This window comes from Poecilia mexicana, unplaced genomic scaffold (genome assembly GCF_051168715.1).
Source record: "Poecilia mexicana isolate PSO_F unplaced genomic scaffold, ASM5116871v1 scaffold_7, whole genome shotgun sequence".
NCBI lineage: Eukaryota > Metazoa > Chordata > Actinopteri > Cyprinodontiformes > Poeciliidae > Poecilia > Poecilia mexicana.
This window is the reverse complement of record NW_028263376.1, coordinates 1553308-1575415: the sequence shown is the minus strand read 5'-3', so window position 1 is coordinate 1575415 and position 22108 is coordinate 1553308. Positions and strand designations below refer to the sequence as shown.

General features: G+C 39.5%; 1 protein-coding gene and 1 long non-coding RNA gene across 3 annotated transcripts in view; one reads left to right on the top strand and one right to left on the bottom strand.

The window, feature by feature from the left end:
• agrn (agrin) overlaps nt 1-22108 on the bottom strand; it is a 552174-nt gene that overhangs the window by 142431 nt on the left and 387635 nt on the right. For both annotated transcript variants that reach the window (XM_088006847.1, XM_088006848.1), the window contains one exon: nt 19672-19878. In XM_088006847.1, coding sequence (XP_087862973.1) covers nt 19672-19878 — 207 coding nt within the window. The remainder of the gene's footprint in view (nt 1-19671; nt 19879-22108) is intronic.
• LOC148158222 (uncharacterized) lies at nt 14818-15711 on the top strand. Its single transcript, XR_015763691.1, has 2 exons — nt 14818-15030; nt 15261-15711. It is a non-coding gene; the product is annotated as an uncharacterized LOC148158222 (long non-coding RNA).

Below are 22108 nucleotides of genomic sequence, written 5' to 3'. Positions count from 1 at the left end.
TTTAAATGACTCCTGGCCCAGTGCAAACAGCTGAGCTTGTGGAGCTTGCTTAGAAATGGCTTCCTCTTTGCACTGTAGAGTAGCGGATGGCACGGTGGATTGTGTTCACTGACAATGCTTTCTGGAAGTATTCCTGAGCCCATGCTGTCATTTCCTTGACAGTGGCATTCCTGTTTGAGGTGCAGTGACGTTTAAGGGCCCGGAGATTACAAGCATCCAGTAGAGTTTTACGGCCTTGACCCTTACACACAGCGATTGTTCCAAATTCTCTGAATCTTTTGATGATGTTATGGACGGCTGATGATGGTAACTTAAAAGTCTTTGCTATTTTACGCTGGGTAACACCATTCTGGTATTGCTGCACTATCTTTCTGCGCAACAATGGTGGAATTGGTGATCCTCTTACCATCTTGGCTTCAGAGAGACACTGACGCTCTAACAAGCTCTTTTTATACCTAATCATGTTGTCAATTGACTTAATTAGTGTTAATTGGTCTTCCAGCTGTTTGTTATATGTTCAATTTCATTTTTCCAGCCACTTATTGCTACCTGTCCAAACTTTTTTGGGATTTGTAGACACTGAAATTTTGAATCAAGATATTTTTCCTTTAAAATGTTAAATTTACTCAGATTAAACTGTTGATCTGCCATCTATGTTCTATTACGAATAAAATATTGACATTTGCCATCTCCACATCATTGCATTCAGTTTTTATTCACAATTAGTTTAGTGTCCCAACTTTTTTGGAATCCGGTTTGGACAAAAACGGCTCAGCTCTGCTCAATTTGGTTTCACTTCCAAGACAATTGATTCCCCCGATCCCATTTCAATGATTGTTTGTGTGCGTGTGTGTGCATGTGTGTGAGACGCCTGTGATCTGAGCTTAACCGTGCAACCTTGCCTTCGTTAAAAACAAAATAAAGTTTGCTGGTCCAGTTCCCAAGGACGGGCTGGTTGTAAAACAACTGCAGCCTCTGATGACACCTGAGTCTCCTGCTTCTCTTTTTTCGGTAACACTTTATTTGAAGGGGGTGAATAAGACTGTCATGACACTGTCATAAACATGACATAACACCTATCATGAACATGAATAAGCCTTCATGAATATTTATGACTGTTGTCATAAAGCGTCATTCGGTAAATTATGACACTTTTAATACAAAGTTGACATTATTCAAAATGTCTTTGTTATGACAACTTGACATTAACCAAGAAATCATTACTGATATAAATTTGTTATAAAAGTATTACTGATTAAACTTTAAAAATTAGGTAACTTTATGTGATTAAAGGTAAAGTTTAAACAGTAATGATTTCTTGGTTAATGTCAAGTTGTCATAACAAAGACATTTTGAATAATGTCAACTTTGTATTAAAAGTGTCATAATTTACTGAATGACGCTTTATGACAACAGTCATAAATATTCATGAAGGCTTATTCATGTTCATGATAGATGTTATGTCATATTTATGACAGTGTCATGACAGTCTTATTCACCCCCCTTCAAATAAAGTGTTACCCTTTTTTCTCGCTCTGGAATGTGACGAAAATCAGACTTTCTTTATTTCTTATTTTTAAATCACCTGAACCTCTGGGGACGGAAAGAAAAAAAACAATCAAACTGCATCTGGAGACGATGAAAACAAGACAGAAGACAGAAAAATGCTAAAAAAAAAATGCTAAGAAAAAAAAAAGGGGGAGGAGAAAAATCTCTCCAAGTATAAAAATCTTGTGACACTGTTGAAACTTGAAGCTGTTTTGTTCTCTGCTGGATGCAGCCAAAGTCTTTGAAATGGCAGCCTGCAACAATTAAAGCTGCTGCTCACAAGCTCTCCTCCTTCTTCTTCCCTTGGTTCACTCCCAAACACTTCATTGACTTGGGTGTAACTTTCTGTTTTAATTAGACTGGTGTGTTTTTAATGGTGCGACCTCACTTCAGGACTCGGTGGGGATTACTTTGGGTCGGTGGCCCCCTTTACTCCCTGGTGTTGCTCCTCCAGACGAGAGTCGTTGGATTCTGATTGAACTTTTGGATTCTGTTACCGCCGCTTTTAAGTGTTACCTGAAAACTAGAGCGGAGCCTCAATGTCATTTCTAAAGCTAAACAATTCCTGGCCAGATTGGTGTGAAGGCAACAGATGTCCCCCGTCCCCTCTTCATCTGCCCCTATGGGCGGCAGCCAGGTGTAGTTAACCCCACCGTAATGTGTTGTGGGGGAAACGCCGGGAGATTATTTTGGCAAGAGCTTCCTCCCATCTCCACTCGGCTCATGCATGTGTTAATTGGACTTTTTTCTGTGTGCAGTGTCTCCATGTGTTATACAGGGCGGCGAGTCGGTGTAATCCAGGTGATGTTTTGCAGCAGCCAACTAGCAGGGTAGAGTCGCCGGCGAGGCGGCGTGGGACCCTGATGATGGCGCAGCCACCCGTCGTCCTCAAGTTGCCGCTTTGATCCGACTCCCTTCGCCTCCCTCGTATTAAAACATTTATGTATCATATTAGCGGCTGGAGAAAGGAGGCACAAAGAAAAAAGAAGGTATTTGCATAAAGTAAAAAGGCGAACCCGCAGGCTGTGTCTGCCTGCCGCTTAACACTTATCACAAGCAGGAGGTAAGACGAAGACTCTTTGTGTTTTTTTGTTTTTTACAGTTGAAAACGTTGCAACTCTTAAAAATGGGGACAAGTGAAAACAGCATGCAGGGACACGAGATGAGCTGGGAATTTCTGTATCTCGACATGTATCTATCAGTGCTGGGAAGAAAAAAAAATCTGTTTGTTGAATCCAAACAGCCAATTTTATCAACAGCGGGTTTCAGAAAGGACTCCCTCAAAATGACGCACACTAAGGATACATTAGAAAATATTTGTTGTCAATTTTGAAGCTGCAGCGTGAGAAAAGGGAAAGAAGGGAAGAAAGAAAGTGAGGGGCAAAAAATACACAAAAAAAGTCTTAATGCACTAGTTTTCCTGGTTTGAACATGTTATGACCACCAAATCCAGTGGGTTTTAATTAAGTTTTAGGTAGTAGACCATCATTTTGTGATGAGAAAAAAGTAAATAAAAACAAACACAAAAAATTCTTCCATGAAAGTCGTGCAGAAGTTTCAAACAGAGTTTAGCTACAAAACAATCTATTAAACTGAGAACATCTCACAAATTAATCATTTGAAATTGGACAAACAGTAAACCTGCTAAGACACACTCGTCTATTCAGAGAAGCTACTGAGACGTTCAGGGTGACTAGTTCAGTTCAATTGGGAACCAAAACTACAAACATGTTACATTTCCAGCTGTTGTAGTTCGCATCCACACTGCACTGTGACAAACGAATCAAACTGACTGAAAAACCTGTTCCCCTCCTCACCTGTGGGGGCGCTGCAGCAAGAACCTCTGAAGGAAACATGAAAACCACTGTGGAAGACACAGAACGCAACTTCCTTCTTCACAAAAGTAACCCAGAATGGAGAGTTGACAGATTTTAGCGGTTGGAGGATTTCTAGTTTGACCATGAACCATTCCTCCTGTTAGCATGTTTGTTTTGCTTGTATTTACACAGAATGCCCTGTGCTGTAGTCCGCTTCCTGCTTTTGGAGCAATCGCTGGTCTGCTTGGCATTCGGATCACGAAATGTTCACTTAAACTGAAGCCAGACCTAGATTTTTAGAGTTCAGTTCTTAGGTCCGCATCAGAGTTTGAGTTAACATTCACACGTCCCCAAACACACCTGACTCTCTGAGCAAATGAACTAGAGTTTGATTCCAGTGGACCAAACAGGTCAGAGTGAATTTACCCCAAGTCAGTATCTATGGAAAGAGTATTAACATTGTGTCTAATTTGACTGATCTGAAGCTATTTTGCAAGGAATAATTATCATGATGGCTGTGAACATCATGACCAAAAAATCATGAAAGTTGCCAGCTTTAATCGCAGTGAAAGGTGACTCTCTAAAGTGTTGACTTAAAAATGGATGAACTCAGATCCATAGCAGACATCTTAGAGTTTTATTTATAAAAAAAAAAAGGTGAAAGAAAAAATTATGAAAATGAATTACTATGCATGGGTCTACCTCAAAGGAAATGTTTTTAAATAAGAATGCAACAAGAAGTTGACATTTTAGGAGTTTTTCCCTTATGTTCTTATTTAAAATCTGCTATGAATATCTGCACCAGGTTTTTAATAGTAACTAGCTTCAAATGATGCTCACTATCATTCTTCATGTTCCATATTTATAGAAAAGGCTTACCTCATTCTACAAATTTGATTTCTTCTGTAATTTGTTTAAAAATTTGAAAACAATAAATTCAACTTTCATTTTGTTAGTTTTCATAAGAAAACATTTTATGTTGAACATGTGGATTGATTACTGCAAAAACAAAATCTTATCAAGTGGTTTTGGTCCAAATATCTTAGCTCACTTGAAATAAAACTAAACTTACTTACAAGCAACTTTTCAGCAAGATATAGAAGCTTATTTTAATCAATAATTGGTGAACAATTACTAGTTCCATTTGCAGATTATTACACATAAGTGGAATAATCTGCTAGTGGAACAAGTAATTTTTAATTGATAGTAAGGAACTAAGACAAACTTGAATATCTTGCTGAAAAGCTACTTAAAAGTTAGTTTAGTTTTATTTCAAGTGAATTAAGATATTTACACTAAACTTGAATAAAACTACTTGGTAAAATTTAGTGTTTTTGCACTGAGGTGAATTTGATTTTGTAGTTTTGGGGGCAAAAGTGGCTTTTTGAATAGAAAAGGCTGCTGACTCCCTGATATATCTGTGAACAGCCTAATAAAATACAGTGAGGTTTGTGGTTACAACATTGAAAAATCTGAAATGAGTATAAATATATTTTCAGTTCTCTGTAGAAATCAGAACTGCCCTGAACCACACGCAGGTTGATTCTGCTCCCATCTGAGCCTGCAGGCCACCGTTAGCGGACCGACGGTCCCTGGCTGCTGTCGCTTCATCTCTCGCTGCTCTGCCTCTACTTAACTTGATTAGCAGTAACAGTTGACTTCCCCAGAATCCACCAGTGTTTTGTGAGTCCAATCACAAACATGTAGGGGGAGATGCTCATAAAATAAACATGCAAACAATCAAATATTCTGCTCTCGACACCTAAGGTGACTGATTTTTTTCCCGTCTTCTCTGCCTCACGAGCTCTTTGTCAATAACAATGTATCTACTGCCGAGTGATATTCCGTTAACCTCCAGAGGGGACAGGCGACATATTTGAAGGGAAGGCTAGTATTTGCCCGAGTTCCTCTGTATTGCAGTCGTATAAACTCACACTCTAAGCTGCCTGTGCATAAAGGGACAAAAGAGCCGTGAAAAAAGTATTTGGATTAAAGAAATCCACTCCTTTTGTATGTTCATTCTGTCTCTTTTCTATCAATGTGCTCATCAGACACTCTGTTTCCTTCGCTTCAGTCTCAGGAATATCAGCCGCCACTTTTTCCTGGCTAACTGGGGAAGATAGAGACTCTTCTCTGCTCCGTATTTTATTATTATATCACATTTTTATTTATTATATCCAATAAATAAATTTGTGCACTAACAAGTTTCAGGGAGTCACAGTGAGGCACTTTGCATCTCCTAAGCTAATTCAAAGCTCAACTGAATAAGCACAAAAATAACCCGACTTTAAACCAACAGCAGACAAAAAAAAAGCTTCAGAGAGGGGAAGTAAGCTAAGATAGGAAAAAGAAAGAAAAGATTTAATGAAGTATCATCTTAATTTTAACATCAAATTGATTTCACACTTACCAAATTGATTATATAACTTTTTAAGCAGAGCCTTTTAAAATAAACTCCTGAAGTGAATCTGTGTCAATTTCTCATGAATTCTAAAAATCGTTCTTATAGTTTCAGTCATACTATGTGCTATCTCTTCAAAATTAATGGGTTTGGTTTTATTTAAGGGTATCGAAGTAAAGGGGGCTAAATACAAATCAAGTCATGCTTTAAAAAAAAAAACGAAACCAAAAATGATGAACAAGCTGATAAAAAAGGCTGGTTCTGCCCTGGGATCTACTGCTGAACCATGAAAACCAGAGGCTTTTTCAGATTCACGGCAACATCAGCTGAGTTTCCATTAACCATAGAAATGCACAAACTAAAACTATGAAAATACCTTTGCTTATTGGAAACACGGCAATTTCTAAAGCCCATGTTTTTCTATGAACAGTTTTTGTGTTATGAATTAAAAAGCATTTCATTCATATCAAAATACAGGGTTTCCCACAGAAAACTTGTTAAGCCCGGTGGTCAGGGTGCCGAGGTGGTCCACTGGTGGTCCACCATGTTTTTGTATTGAAAGATGTTAAGGTGACATGAAATTTTAAAATATCACTCGGTAATTATACGTTACGGAAAACATCACCAGTGAAACACTACTTAAACCCACAACTAGTCTTAAAAACAACTAATCAAAATATACAATTAAAATGAATATTAGTTATTTGCACTTTTGTTTAATCCAAATTAAGCTCCATCAGGTCCCACAGGGCTTCAGGGGCCCCATAAATGCTAATATTTTAACACAGACCACAGATACATGAATGTAACACTTGTTTATTGAGATGATCAATGCTGCTAAATTTGATTCAATTTCAGCATATATAGATTAAAAGATTTTAAATTGTTTAACATTTAAATGTAAGAGTTTAAGAAGCTGGCAAGTTTACTTTGTAAAAGTTCAAGAACAATATTCATAGTTAGATTGTTTAGTTACCATAGCAACAATCTGATGCTGTGAGTTTAATCTTTAAGTTTGAGCTCTGTTTGTTCACAAATACAATTTAGTAAACTGCAATTATAACTGATTGCTTTTTAGGTTGGCCAATTAAACTAGTCCCCCTCTCTCAGATTAAATCCAACACATCTGTTAGAGGTGCTGATGTTTTCAGCAACAAAAGGGGCCCCTAAATCAAATTCTGCTCCAGGCCTCATACAGCCTTGGACCGGCCCTGCATGATGAGGTAATCTGCTGCACTATGCAGAGATGCAACAAACGGGAGATTTAATTCAATGCTGCTAATGTGGCTTTAGTAGCTCTTTCATTTCATGTCTGTTGAGTTTTTAATAAGAGTCACAGAAACTATTCTGGTTGGTCCAGTTTATGGGACGAGTTTCTCAGATCTCCGCGCGGCCGTCTAAGTGGACAAAGCATTTGATACGGTTTGATGCATTGAGTTACCGGAAAAATAATACTAAAAATAATAATATAATAATATAAAATCAGCCTGATGCATTACAGAGAGGAGAGCGCGAAAGCTCCTCACCAGGCTGAACCTGCATGATCAGGTTAGCACTAGTTCATTAATACACCGGCCAACCGGGAACACATGGATGAACTTTATCAGCCAGGCAGAGCCAGGCACTGGGCGTGTTGAGATGGAAAAGCCACACAAAATTCTTTGTTCACCAATATAAATCATTCTCACTGCTCGCTCAACGTACCTCTGAAAGCGACTACAAGTTAATCCTGCAGTTCACGTAGAGCTGCGCAACCAGAGCTAACCAGAGTGGTGTTTAAAGTCCTACCTTGATCAAAAACTCTGGAAAGAATCATAATTCCTCACAGGGGGTTGTTGTAAATATCCATACAGGTCAGCCTGTGTCCAGTTGGAGTGAAACGAGGCGCGCGGGATCCGCGCTGAGGTAAACTTAATCCAGCTACTGCAGCGCGCGAGGCAACGAGCAGAGGAGCCAGCGGTGTGATTGGTCCGGCTTTAAATGCATAAACTATAAACCTATCTTCTATAAACATATCTTTTAGGAATAAATCTGCTCCGCTAGTGAAGCGCACAGAGCAACAGAAACGCTTGCAATCCGGCTTAAAAAAGAAAAAAAAAAGTTTTTTTTATTATTATTATTATTTTCCTAAAAACATAAACAAGAAAGGCTTAGCCTGGCGGGCGCTAGTAAAGGATGGTGGGCTGCCAGGCAGAAACTCCGAAGACAGGAAGTTGTAGCAGGATGATGTGTTTTTTTTTTATTGGGGCCTGCCATAAGCAATGCCTCCATGCGTTGCATGGCAGGCACCTATTGTTCTACACCCAATAGAATGTCTGTTATTGGGCCCTGCCATAAGCAATGCATTGCATGGCAGGCACCTACTGTTCTTCACCTAATAGAATGTCTCTTTATTATTATTATTATTGGGGCCTGCCATAAGCAATGCATAGGGAGAGCAGTGACTGACCTGCGAAGCTTAATTACCATAGCAACGGGTCCTAGACAGAGGCAGTTAGTAGTCACAGCGCTGAATCAGATCTCACAATGCATTGTGGGAAGAATACATATTTCATGTGACTATTCATGTTTTGCTTACATAAAATTATTACTTCTCTGAATTTTTGAGTGTAAATTAAAATCCTTAGTATGAAAATTGATCTTTTTTTTTTAGAAATTAACAATTACCAACTTTCTTCATGTTTTTTTTATTTTGGACCATGAGTGAGAACCACACGTGCGAAGCTTATAGTCGTCGGTCTCGGATTAAATCTCACTGATTTGGGGTTTATACCCTGCTTTTCAATGGTGTCTCATGTCATTTTTTTGTAACAAAAATGTAATTTTTGTTACAATAAAAGGTAAAGTGTTTTTTTTACTTTGTGAAGAACTAATAAATACTATTGAAATTGTCTCATGTCATCATAATACATCTGACAATATTTGCAGCTATTTTGTGCTAGTGTTGGGTTAAGTATGTCAGATCTGTATATATCTATTTTTCACAGCAAATTTGAAAAGCTGGGTTTAAAGTGATGGGCACACTTGGCAGGCCCCTTAAAATTTCTGCAGGAATTTTCTAGTTTTATTTTATTCTTCAATGTGCAGCTAACTCCACCAGAGCTCTCACAGATCAGTTTATAAAAAGTTGTGTAATTCATAGTTCTTATGTAAAATTAGTGACTACAGTTTCACCAAAAGGCCTACCAAGTGGGTGGCGCTTATCGCTCTAATGCCTGAATAAGATGCTGATGATTCCTCTGATTGGCTGATAGATGTTGAGCACTAGTTCCACCATGGCTGATTTATGAATATATCTGATGTAAGTGTTTACATCCATAACTGCCTTGATTTTCATTTCATATTTTATTTAATGGAAACACCATAATCCAGAAACAGTTTTTTTTGTCAGCATTAACAGAATATAGACAAAGATCTGCAAATATTTGTAATGGAAACGTAGATAGAGACTGCTACAGAAGATCGTTGCTGCACACAGCATTCTGCATCTACAACTACTGAAAGGAACTGTATGAGTTACAATATTTAATTTCCCCATTGGATTAATAATGTTTTTTTTTTAAAGGAAATTAATTTAGACATTGATAGTAAAAACTGTTGAAAACCATCTACAAATTCCATCTACCTCCCAATGATACTCTTACTTTTGATGGAGCAAAATGTTGAGAGGAGCATGAATTATAAGTAAGCAATCAGAAAATGACTAAATAAAACATGTAAGCAGTGGTGTCATGTTCTATTCTGGTCTGATGATGACAAACAGAGCTTTGAACAGCTCGTCATCCGGAGCTAGGCACACGTATGGCCCTCTGTGACTCACATCCTGCGGTGTCCTTCACCAGCTCGCCTTCTCTCTGTCTGGACACCAGCTAATCGGCTAAATGCCATGTGGTGTTTACGTCTCTAAATTGAAAAGACTCAGATATCAATCAAACCGTTTTCCGGAGGAGGACAGCGCTCACGTGCTCTTTGTTCTTGCATCACTCTTGGAGAGTTTGAGTCCAGACAGGGAGAAGGATGACATTAGATGCTGTCACCCACGTGAAAAGAGATTTACAGCTCTGTCAGATGAGGAGAATTTCATCCGTTTGACAGTTGGCAGAGTGATCGATCAATCCAGTCACATGCAGCACTCGAGCCAATGAGACGAGAGAACAAAGAGAAAGAAATCATTATTTATCTGATCATGATAATTTAATATGTGCAATTCTTTTGCAGCAAACTTTTTCTTTTCGTAAACTCCTGACACTGTTCTCAAGAACAAACCGACCACAGATGAAGCAAAGAAATTCTAGTTTGGAGTTTAAGCATGGACTGTTGTAAATTCTGGAACAAGACATGTCATCGTCTGGAAACACTATGCCTGGGTGTGCCTTTGGATTTATACTATGAACCAGGGTACCTACAGTTATTTTTCCCTTAACGTGGCATATACAGGTCCTTCTAAAAAATTAGCATATTGTAATGAAGTTCATTATTTTCCATAATGTAATGATAAAAATTAAACTGTCATAAATTTTAGATTCATTGCACACCAACTGAAATATTTCAGGTCTTTTATTGTTTAATACTGATGATTTTGGCATACAGCTCAAGACAACCCAAAAATCCTGTCTCAAAAAATTTGCATATCATGAAAAGGTTCTTTGAACGAGCAATTAACCTCATCATCTGAATCAACGAAGTAACTCTAAACACCTGCAAAAGATTCCTGAGGCTTTTAAAAACTCCCAGCCTGGTTCATTACTCAAAACTGCAATCATAGGTAAGACTGCTGACCTGACTGCTGTCCAGAAGACCATCACTGACATCCTCAAGCAAGAGGGTAAGACACAGAAAGAAATTTCTGAACGAATAGGCTGTTCCCAGAGTGCTGTATCAAGGCACCTCAATGGGAAGTCTGTGGGAAGGAAAAAGTGTGGCAGAAAACGCTGCAGAACGAGAAGAGGTGACCGGACCCTGAGGAAGATTGTGGAGAAGGGCCGATTCCAGACCTTGGGGGACCTGTGGAAGCAGTGGACTGAGTCTGGAGTAGAAACATCCAGAGCCACTGTGCACAGGCGTGTGCAAGAAATGGGCTACAGGTGCTGCATTCCCCAGGTCAAAGGTCAAGCCACCTTTGAACCAGAAACAGCAGCAGAAGCGCCTGACCTGGGCTACAGAGAAGCAGCACTGGACTGTTGCTCAGTGGTCCAAAGTACTTTTTTCGGATGAAAGCAAATTTTGCATTTTATTCGGAAATCAAGGTGCCAGAGTCTGGAGGAAGACTGGGGAGAAGGAAATGCCAAAATGCCAGAAGTCCAGTGTCAAGTACCCACAGTCAGTGATGGTCTGGGGAGCCATGTCAGCTGCTGGTGTTGGTCCACTGTGTTTTATCAAGGGCAGGTCAATGCAGCAGCTAACAGGAGATTTTGGAGCACTGCATGCTTCTATCTGCTGAAAAGCTTTATGGAGATGAAGATTTCATTTTTCAGCACAACCTGGCACCTGCTCACAGTGCCAAGACCACTGGTAAATGGTTTACTGACCATGGTATTACTGTGCTTCATTGGCCTGCCAACTCTCCTGACCTGAACCCCATAGAGAATCTGTGGGATATTGTGAAGAGAAAGTTGAGAGATGCAAGACCCAAAACTCTGGATGAGCTTAAGGCCGCTATCGAAGCATCCTGGGCCTCCATAACACCTCAGCAGTGCCACAGCCTGATTGCCTCCATGCCACGCCGCATTGAAGCAGTCATTTCTGCAAAAGGATTCCCGATCAAGTATTGAGTGCATAACTGAACATAACTATTTGAAGGTTGACATTTTTGGTATTAAAACACTTTTCTTTTATTGGTCGGATGAAATATGCTAATTTTTTGAGATAGGAATTTTGGGTTTTCATGAGCTGTATGCCAAGATAAAACACCTGTAATATTTCAGTTGGTGTGCAATGAATCTAAAATATATGACAGTTTAATTTTTATCATTACATTATGGAAAATAATTAACTTTCTCACAATATGCAAATTTTTTGAGAAGGACCTGTAGTCATCTATGTACGATAGTAAAGAGAAATTCCTTGACAATTTTTCTTCAATAAGAAGTCCATTGGCTGCCTGGTAAATATTCAGACATCAGAAAAGACAGACACTCATACTGCGGCTAAGCTAGTTCTTGTTGTACTACTTATTACAAACTGCAGGTGTTACCATGGCTACTGGTAATGTACACTGCCTACTTCCAGCTAACAACCAGGCGGCTAACTTGGATTAACATCAACTCGTTACTAAAGGCTAACATGGCTAATGACCAAGCTAACATTAGCTTTTCAGTCTTAGCTTTACTTTATAAGAAAAACATAGAAGTTTGATCTTAATGCTAAAATGGAATCTGCTTTGAATCAATTCTGTGTTTATTTTAGGCCCAATAGTTTCAAACATTTGTTTCCGTTTGACCCACTTATTTAAAACTATGCATCAATGTTTTAGCTAACAGTTATGTCAACATGACATGACATAACTAATGAAATACTAGTTATGAGTATTTAACTAGTTGTGTATTTTTTAGCTCTTGAATATATAGCAATATATAATAGTCAAGCTAATAATTAGTTTAAAAATAAATATTAGTTCGCTTTTAAATAACAAAACCATGTAGTAAGTATCTTTAAATGGTTTTTTTACTACCATCTAATGGTGAAGTGATAGGGATGCTGACATGAGTTTAGATGTATCCTATTGCATTAATTTGATTTGTCATTGTGCGCTTTGAGTCAGACTGTGTGACTGCTGTGTCCACATTGTGTTTATACTTCCTGTAAAGTTTTCAGTAAATACATGAAGGCGTATAGTCGACACTTTATCACTGACGTTCTTATTCAAACATTTTCTTCTTCATTAAGGTTATCATTTCATCACCATATGGAGCATGTCTACCATGAATGATGACATTTTCCTCTCTGTAAACTGAGATTCTGTGTCATTCCTGATGCACGACACACAACATCACCGACCAACACATGCTCAAATTACAGTATGAATGGACAACGGAAATCATACATTGTACCATCAAACAGGGGTCACTGTGTCGTTATCTTCTATCGCCGCCATTCATTATGAGAACAGAGGCTCAGCACAGGAAACAGAGGAACGTTTCCCACTGAATACAGCGCTGCATTTCCTGACATATGAACCCTGTGCAGTATTAATGGAGTCCTAACAGGCTACTATTTTTAGGAGGAGAAGACAAGCAAAAAGGAAGAAAAAGAGAGTTTGCAAATGCACATCTACAGAATGCTCTCACCTCCGCTTTTGCATGAATATCATCTGTGTGAATGTTCTACCAGCCTCAGCGGGCTCCGACGTCTGCCTCGTTTGATGTTTAATTAAAAGCATATCAGGAAGAGAAGGGAGCTTTGTCGTTTGTTGCACTGCTTTTTGAAAAATAAGCTAGTGTCAATAAAAATGCATTACAGAAACATACTGGCAGTTGCTGACAGCTGAGAAATACAGGAAGGATGAATGGAGAGGAAGAAAGTGGCTAAACAAATGAGGGTAGAGTGGTACTGAAACATCATTTGGCAGAAATAATCAAACAGGGGACAACATACATGTGCCGGCGCTGCCATTTTCACTCTTTAATTCATTCAGGCAGCCAAATAATGCAGATGAGTGGTGCTTGTTGCCGGTCCTGACGACTGCAGATAACTTTGGTTTCCATCTACGCCCCGATCTGCCTGAGGATGGAGCAGTGCTCCCTGATCATTTGGCGCCGCTGTCGCAACAATAAGCAAACACCCAATTCTTAGAGACAAACATGGTGCTGCGCGTCTGCTGGGTGAACTTCCTGTTTGAGGTAATATGACACCACAAAACATCAGCAGATTCATCATGAAGCTGAAGCTTTTAGTGTTAGGATGCTTCCAATTCTAGAGGAGATTACCCACATGATGAAAGTGATTAGAGAAAAAAAATATTTTTCAATGGCTTTCTGTGACTTTATTAAAACATATCTATTTATTTGACTAATGCAGCTGCGAACTGGGTCCCATCAGGAAAACCATGCAAACCATGTCCTGTTACTGCTAATTATTTTACACTCAGAATCAAACAAATACAAAAATACAAAAAGCACCAACTCCCTGACAGATTTTATTTACACTAAATTACAGAAAAGCTATTGGTTAAAGATAACCTGCATAAAACCAATGTACAAGGAAAAAAGTAATTCGCCCTACAGAAGACAATTAGGCCCACTGAAAACAAAACTAGACTTTTTTTCTCAGAATTCTGACTTTAGTCTTCTGACAAAAAATGTTTATATTTCCTTAGTGGTCCTAATCCTCTTCCATACCCCGCCCCCCACCCTACACTGAGCTAGTCAGATAATATTACTGCAGAAGTCTGCAGAAACAGTTAACTAGTCTACTATGACTTACCTGTAAACACAAAAGAGGGCAGAAGCTCTCTAAGCTCATTAAATCAATCACTCCACATTTAAAGGAAATTCAATAACAGATTCTCTAACAGAAACAGGATTCAAATTCTGCTGGAGTTCTGCTGACCTGTGGGTTGCTCTCAACTCGGCCATATTCTGGATTCACTCAAATCCACCTGGTGATGACTCCAACTTTGAGACGGGGAATAATAAAATTTACTCATCCTTCTCAAAGTGCTGTTAAAAAAAAATATTTTCCAAACTATGCTTTTCCAGTAAAGTCCTTTCTCCTGAGGACACCAAGTAAACAATCTCTTTTTTTTTAGTTGTAAAAGTGCAACTTCCTCAGAAAGACTAACGTTTTATGACAAATGATAGAAACATGTCTCACATCTCACTTGGATGTGAGACATGTTGAAAGGGTGTTAGGTATTTTGTAGTATTATCAACTATTTGTTATAATTTTATAATGTTCTTACCTTATGTACTTGTAACCCACGTTAAAATCTGACAAATAGGAATAAATAGCTGCTCAGTTAAAATCTGAATAAATAGGAATAAATACTTGCCCATGTTAAAATCTGACATAAATAAGAATAAATAGCGGATTAAAAGTCTGAACAGAGAATAACGTCGCTGCCCCTTTAAGGAACCAGCGTCACAGACGCGACGCCTGGGTGACGCTGCGGTGCACAAACCAGAGGGAGAGAGCAGAGGAGGAATCGGAGAAAAAGAGCAGTTGATTGATTAACGGAAAAAAAGTTAATATTATAGTTAAGAAGACATAATTTACCTGGTCGGAAACTGACGGGGATTTTATGAGAACTGAGTTACATCGGTTTTGGTGAGTTTTGTGTTTATTTTCTTACATATTCACCGTGTTGTACTTTTCCTTTTGGCGGAAAGCTAACGCTTAAGACGTAGCTGTTTGCAAGAAATGCTACGTTATAAACTGTGATCAGGTTAATGTATAAACGGTTATCCAGTTAATATGTTGAGTTTATGAAGAAGAATTTATTTGTATAATTTAAGGATTTAAAAAGAGTTTTGTCGTGTTTGTGGCCTGTTACACAGGTCAGGTTTTTTTGTTCGGTTGGAAGCTCGGTCGGAGCGAAGATTGGTCTGCCGTGTGCGACGCCCACATTCACAGACGGGATTCAAGATGGCGAGCCAGACCTAGACCTTCAATTCATCTTCTCCATCATATCAGGGAGGGACTCTCCTGCTATGATAATTCGCTGCCGGAGCGGTAGGAACTACAGGAACTAGTTCAAACCGAACTGAACAGGATTAAGAACTGATTTAAGAACTGGTGAAATTATTATTATTTTTCTGGACTGAATCAAAACTGAAGCTTTTCATTGAACTGAGAACCTGAACTCACATTTGGACTTGAACTTGAGTTTAAAGTGTCATGCTTAAATTTTCATGTGTTATGTCTCTGAATGTGAATTGAATAATTGTGGTCCACTTTGATTTGTTTGAGGGTATTTCCTTACCTGTGAAAGAAAAAAAAACGAGTTAACTCAGAGAAAAAATAGGAATCCTAAAATAGGTGCAACCTAAGAAAAGGAGACTGGTCTAACTAACTTAAATTAGTTTGACTAAAATAACCTAGGAAAAAGAGACTGGTCTAACTAAATTAGATTAGTTTTACTGAAATAAGCCAGGTGAAATAATGAGTAAAAAGAAGTGATACACTTTTCTTTTTCTTCTTTTTTTTAGGGGGGTTTTGTGTATTGTGTTTCATGTGTGTTTTGCATTCAGTAAATTGCCGGCTTTTTCCATTTAAAGCAGCGGTCTCTGGTGTTGTTATTCTTGCTTCCCCACTCCTTAGAGCCTAGAACTGGTCCAGTAGCGCAGTTAGCCGTGTGATACCGGTGCTACATACTCTTATTTGTTTAGTCATATCTTTTAAGAAATGTTTCTGTGTTGTTAATCACTCTGATTTCCTTTCTCAGAGGGCCTCTCTGAAGAAGAGCAGTGACAGCAGCTCTTCACAGAACGCCCTGCTTTTGACCTCTTGGATAGCTATAAAACCATCGCCGTGAAGATTCACAACTTGTCCTGTTTGATCCTGGGTCAGGAACTAGATGAGCTAGTGTGAGATAGATTGTGTTGTTAGCGATAATCTTGGCGCTGTGACTGTGTGATTAAGTGTTTTCCCCCTCCCTTTAGAGTTACAGCGCTCTCTGTGATTAGGGATCCTAAAGACAATAAAAAGAGAGGGGCAGGCAAATGTGCTTCAGAGCAGCAGGAGATTTGTAACTGAAAGCACATCTCTCTCTCCTCGCGAGTATTCAGAATCTAACTTTCTCTTGTCTTTCCTGTGTTATTTTGCTGTGTTTAATAGGTGTTAACTCTGACAAAGGGAAAATGACACTACATGTAGCCAGTAAGAAACTTTGCTAGAAATAAACACTACAAACATGAGGAACTTTATTACATGTTTGGACCCAGACGTAACACAGTTGATCTTACTTTCAGAAGAAACTGGAAGATGATCGAGCTAGCAAAGTCCAAATCACCACACTAAATAACCAAAAAACATATAACAATATATTTTTTTGGATAATTTATGGAATAATAAAAACAAAACAAAGATAAGTATTGTTTTTTGTTATTTAGGTTATTCCACTATCAGATTTATGCAAAATTAGGCCTGTCATGATAACAAATTTTGCTGGATGATTGTCTCAAAAAATATTGCGATAAATGATAATATTGTTTGAAGACCATTTTAAACTGATATAATGCTAATGACATTTTAATGCAAGCGGTGTCCTGCAAAAAACAACAACAAACAAACAAAAAAACACTATTTTCAAAAGAACACTAAAAACTGGAACTGATAAAACAATCAAAAACAAAAATAAAATTGACTCGCTGTCTCCATTAACAAAAAATGCACTTGAATAAAAACTAAACATAAAATCAAAGTGGAAATAAAAACTACATTCAACCAAAAAAGTACAGATTATGAAATATGTATACTATATTGCCCTTCAGTAATTAATAGATTTAGATAGAGAAGATGGGCACATCCCACTATCTGATGCAATAGTTCACTCCTCTCTTAAGCCCAGTTCACACTGCACGATTTTTTTTGCCCCGATTTCCCCGTTACAACAATCTTAGAACGTCCAACAATCGTAACCGATCATCCCGGAGTGTGTGGTGTGTTACGACTGATCGGGTCCAGTCGGTCCGCTCCGATCTAAATCAGGCATATTCAACATGTTGGATTGTCTTGGCCAGTTTATCAGCGACGGGGGGTGGGGGGGTTCTCCAACTGGGAGCGAGAACGCAGCCTGTTGAATGTGACAGGTAGTCAATCAGAAAGTACGGATTCCCCTTCGTGCTTTCTGAGTGGAAAGCATGAAGGGGAATCCCAAACACCTGACACGGCGCAACCCGAAGTCCAGCGGACATCGGAGATGATATGTGGAAACAACATGAATGTTTATTCAACATTTCATGAGAGGAATATCCACAGAAATGACAAAGAGAGGAGTTGGAGCCAAAATGCTACCGCAGTTGATAAACCGGTAACTTTTCAGCTGTTTATCGTTAACGTGACATAAATAGGTTATAATGATAAGGTTATTTATTCAGCCGCGTTCGTTTACTTTAAATTCACGTGTGATATAGTGTGAGCTGAGCATTACACTAAGGAAATGAGGAAGGGAGGGTCAGTGGAGAACACCGGAGTTGAGCCTTTTTTCATTCAGTGTCATCAATAGGAAGAAAAAGGCAGGAAGAAACGACAAAGCCGATCAATTAAAATAAGGTCGATAATTTTAATTTATCATGCTATTAATTGATTTATTGTTTATCGTGACAGGCTTTCATTGCTTTTATATTTATTTCAGCCTTCTAGTCATTCCTGGAACTTGGTTAAATGAGTCATTCTTTAGAAATGTGGACGCTGACATTAGCATTAGCTGCTACATGTTTAGCATTGAGGTGCTATTTCAGGCTTCAATTGCTTCACTGCTAGGCCAGCTCCTTTAGCACAACATTCACACAACAATAGACTTTTCAATCAGATCGTTTTTTGAAGCAAAATTAACCCTAGTGAGCAGAGAGAAGCAGCTTCATTGTCCATCTCTGTTAATGGATGTCTCTGGTGCGTCAAGTGTATGGGTACCCCAGAAACACGCAAATACAAAGTTTCCACTCACAACTGTATATATTAAAAAAGGGGGAGGAGGGGGGAGGGTATTGTTAAAATATATGTAAATTGATCTAATTTTTCTTAAGGTGTTAAATATGAAATACTAGGAAGTATTTTATTGATTCTGCTGGAATTCTTTCAGTTTGTGAAATTTAATCCATTTGTTTCCACAAAGGTTTGAAGAAGCAGTCTGCACAGGGCCTGGAACAGCTGAAGTCAGTGGTTTGGAGGAGTGAGTGAATACTTTTGGTAATCTATCATCTCAGACAAAAACATTATATTTGTTCAGATAGCAACGCCTGTTCTGTTTTTGTAGAAGTGAGCAGGTTAGTTGTCATTTTTATGGCCACAGAGCTACTGGGAGTAATTAAAGATTTCAATTAAATGTTAAAGTTTTGGCTATTTTCATCTGTGGCTGCTTTTTATTTTTTGCACAGGCACAGTGGGTCTAAACATCTGTGTTCACAAATGGTAGAAAACTAAGAGCTCTGCATCGATCGGGTAAGCTGGTCGCATTTATCACACATTGCTGGTGATGAAGAAAAGGACTCTGTATGGCAACAGCAAGGTAAGGAGCTGATGCGCACCACAGCATGCAGCAATGAGAGGGTCAGAGGTGAGCGGCAGTTAGGCAGGCAGCAGCAGAAAAAATAAAAAGCTCTTCTTAGGAAATAAGAAACACAGAGAGAGAGAGCAGGAGGAGGGAAGGCTTCTCCAACCTCACAGGTCACATCTTTACAGGATGGTAAACAGAGGAACAGACATTAATGACAAACACATGGAGGCAGATGGACTAAGAGAGAGAGGGGTGAAAAAAAGGAAACAGTACGAGACCCCCTGCTGTTAGGTCCCCACGCAGCAAGGGGGAGGGCTTCACCCCTCTGAGTCCGCCTGATGAGGTCGACCCCGTGGTCCACCTACGGCCCAGAGGACCGGCCACGCAGACACACAACAAAGACAAGACTGAGGCACTGAAACAAGAAAGAATACTTTTAGACAAGACACAGAGACGAGGAGACCGGAGCGAGGAAGAGGATGAATGAAACATGAAGGTGGCGTTTTGGTTTGTTTGAACGAATGAAGCGTGACAGGATGAGGAGATGGATGAGAGGTGAAGGCACTGATACTTTCTAGGGAATGCATATATATTCTAGTTTATAGTACAGAACCCTTCACTCTCTGGAGATCGTCAAGCTAAGGAGCTCCAGAAAGTTCAGTCACACCCGCAGCCCGCCCAGAAGATTCAGACGGGAAAACAGGTAGCAGAAACACAGGAAGTGATGTTCGCCATCTGTGGGCTTCACTCACCGCAGGGCCCCAGCTGCTTGGTCCGGATCAGGCTCTTGCTGAGGCACTCGGCCTTGCGGCGCAAGCAGTTGTTGGGGAAAGTGCTCCCGTCCATGCTGCACAGCGGCTTGTAGGTCTCATCACACTCGATGGGATCACAGGAGCAGCGGGCGCCGCTCTGCTCCACCACACACACGGCGTTGAACTGGCAGTCTTCTCTGCACACCTCTGGAAGCAAAAGAAAAAATGATGAAATGAACCGCTAACAGAGCAAACTGACTTCTTCTGGTGACCTGGACTTAATGCTTCTGGTTTTCAACCCCATTGGTGACCACTGGGAAACGCTCTGCATTCTCTGGTTTATTTTCTTTACAGATTTGTTATATAGTCTGTACAGATGCTGATAAGGCTGGATCTGGCAGTGGCGTGACGGACTAAAAGCTGCAAAGGAAAAGGACAACGACACAAAAAAGAAAAAAAACTATATTCAGAACTGGGAAGTGTTGAAGCATTGCCAGCAGTGTGAGCGGCCGAACCGCTGGGAAATAAATCAGTTTTTATCCAAACGGTAATAACATGTCAGGATAGACTGATGTCACCAGTGGGGTGTGGAAACGCTTCTCTTTCAGGAGCAGAGGTCAAACCTTCCAAAGAAATACAATAAAAACATGAAACCAAAACTTTTGTTTATAACAGGCAGCAAATAAAAAACACAGAGACCGTTCTGTGAGTCTGATTAAAGACATTTATGAAGAACCAGATGGCTTTTAGTAGCAGAAAAATTTTATTCTAGAAAATACCAATGTCATATCTGGACTTTCTACATAAAATCATGATAAAATTACATGATATAATAGATGGATGGATGGACAGACGGAAATGATGGAACTTTTTAAACTGGGTTAGTTTGGAGAACTAAATATTTTTCATGCTGTGTTATCTCTCTGACTAACTCAGTTTCATAAAAACTTTTATCTACACAAATGATTCAACCCAAGTCCCCCAAACCATTAAACTCAAAGTTCTTCTATAGCTTTGAAGATAAAGTTTCCCAAAAAACTTTGACACAAAAACCCCAACCATTAGTCATAAAATAAAATTTTAGGGTTTAAAATTAAAATCAGACCATTATATTAGCAGGAATCTGCAGAAGGAATAAGGAGAAGCAGAAGGAATACTGGTAATGTGACACGGCACATTTGCTACTGAAGTGAGAAAATCCAATTTGAAGGGCGGCCTCTGTTCTGGAGGCGCTCACCACACTTCCACGTTTATTTCACTCCTGATCAGTGGATTAAATTTGTACAGCCATCCAATTCCTTCTCCTCTTTTCTTTAAAAGCCTGTCATGCCACATTTAATTACGCCGCCACTCTATCCGAGTGCGAGGGCTACACGGATGTGCAATGTCACGGTTACAAGGCGAAATGGCCATTTTCATTAGTTACCAATTTGTAATTTGCTTTGGGATATGATTTCATGGATCTGTGTTTCAAATTGAATTATTCTTTTATTTGAAAAACAGGGAAGCACAAACGTGGAAGGGGTTGGAGGAAATAACTCATTCACTTGCTTACATGCGTGAACCTGGTCACACAAACACGAGCCAGCAGATCTGCTGTGGCTGAGGTTTATGCGCCCTGCAGCTTCGTCATCTTGTCAGGTAGCGCAGGAAGCATAGAATGTCAAAATCTGGATATCAGCCTTCAGTTACAGCCTGAACCAGAGGACGCCCTGTGCTTAGATCCATTCTTGTCTCTGGTGGTATCATAAGGTCTTAGTGTGTTAGTGTTGCCGCACGTTATGGCTGTAAACCTGTGCAGCAGTTCCCCAGCGAGGCTGCGCTGACAAACACAACGGCGAAATTGGATTTCCTCCGATGGCTATCAGGCGTACAGTAAAAGCTGACAGCTCTTTGTTGACTGAGGCTTAAACCCCGTGTTCTAATAGCAAAGATAACAGCCCTGGAGGCTTTTATCAGGCAGGACTGGAGGCCCGTGATACAGCTGAGATACAGCGCAGACCCCGTGACCTCACCTTAATTTACCTCCAAATCAGCCACAGGAACACACCAACTTCTTCTCATAAAGTTTCAACCTTCAGTTTAACTTTGGGAAGGACAGATTTACTGTGCCTGGCAAAGTATGCGCACCTCTTTCATCGTTGTCACTTTACTGTGCCAAAATATAAAGCTGCAGCATGTAACTTTTACAAAAATATAGTTTTTTTACACTTTCACCATGTTGACAGTTGCGAGATATTCTGTGAAAACATCGATCTCCTCCATCTTCTCTCTGAGCTGCTACTGCTGTCTGAAGAAATTCACCAAAAACAACCAATCAGAGCAAGGAGGGGGGGGCTTATCAATCAACCTCATGCAACAACAGGATCTGTTAGCTGCTGGTTCTGATTGGTTGTTTCTTGTCGGCTCTGGGAGAGTTGGGAAGAGGTGGAGGAGA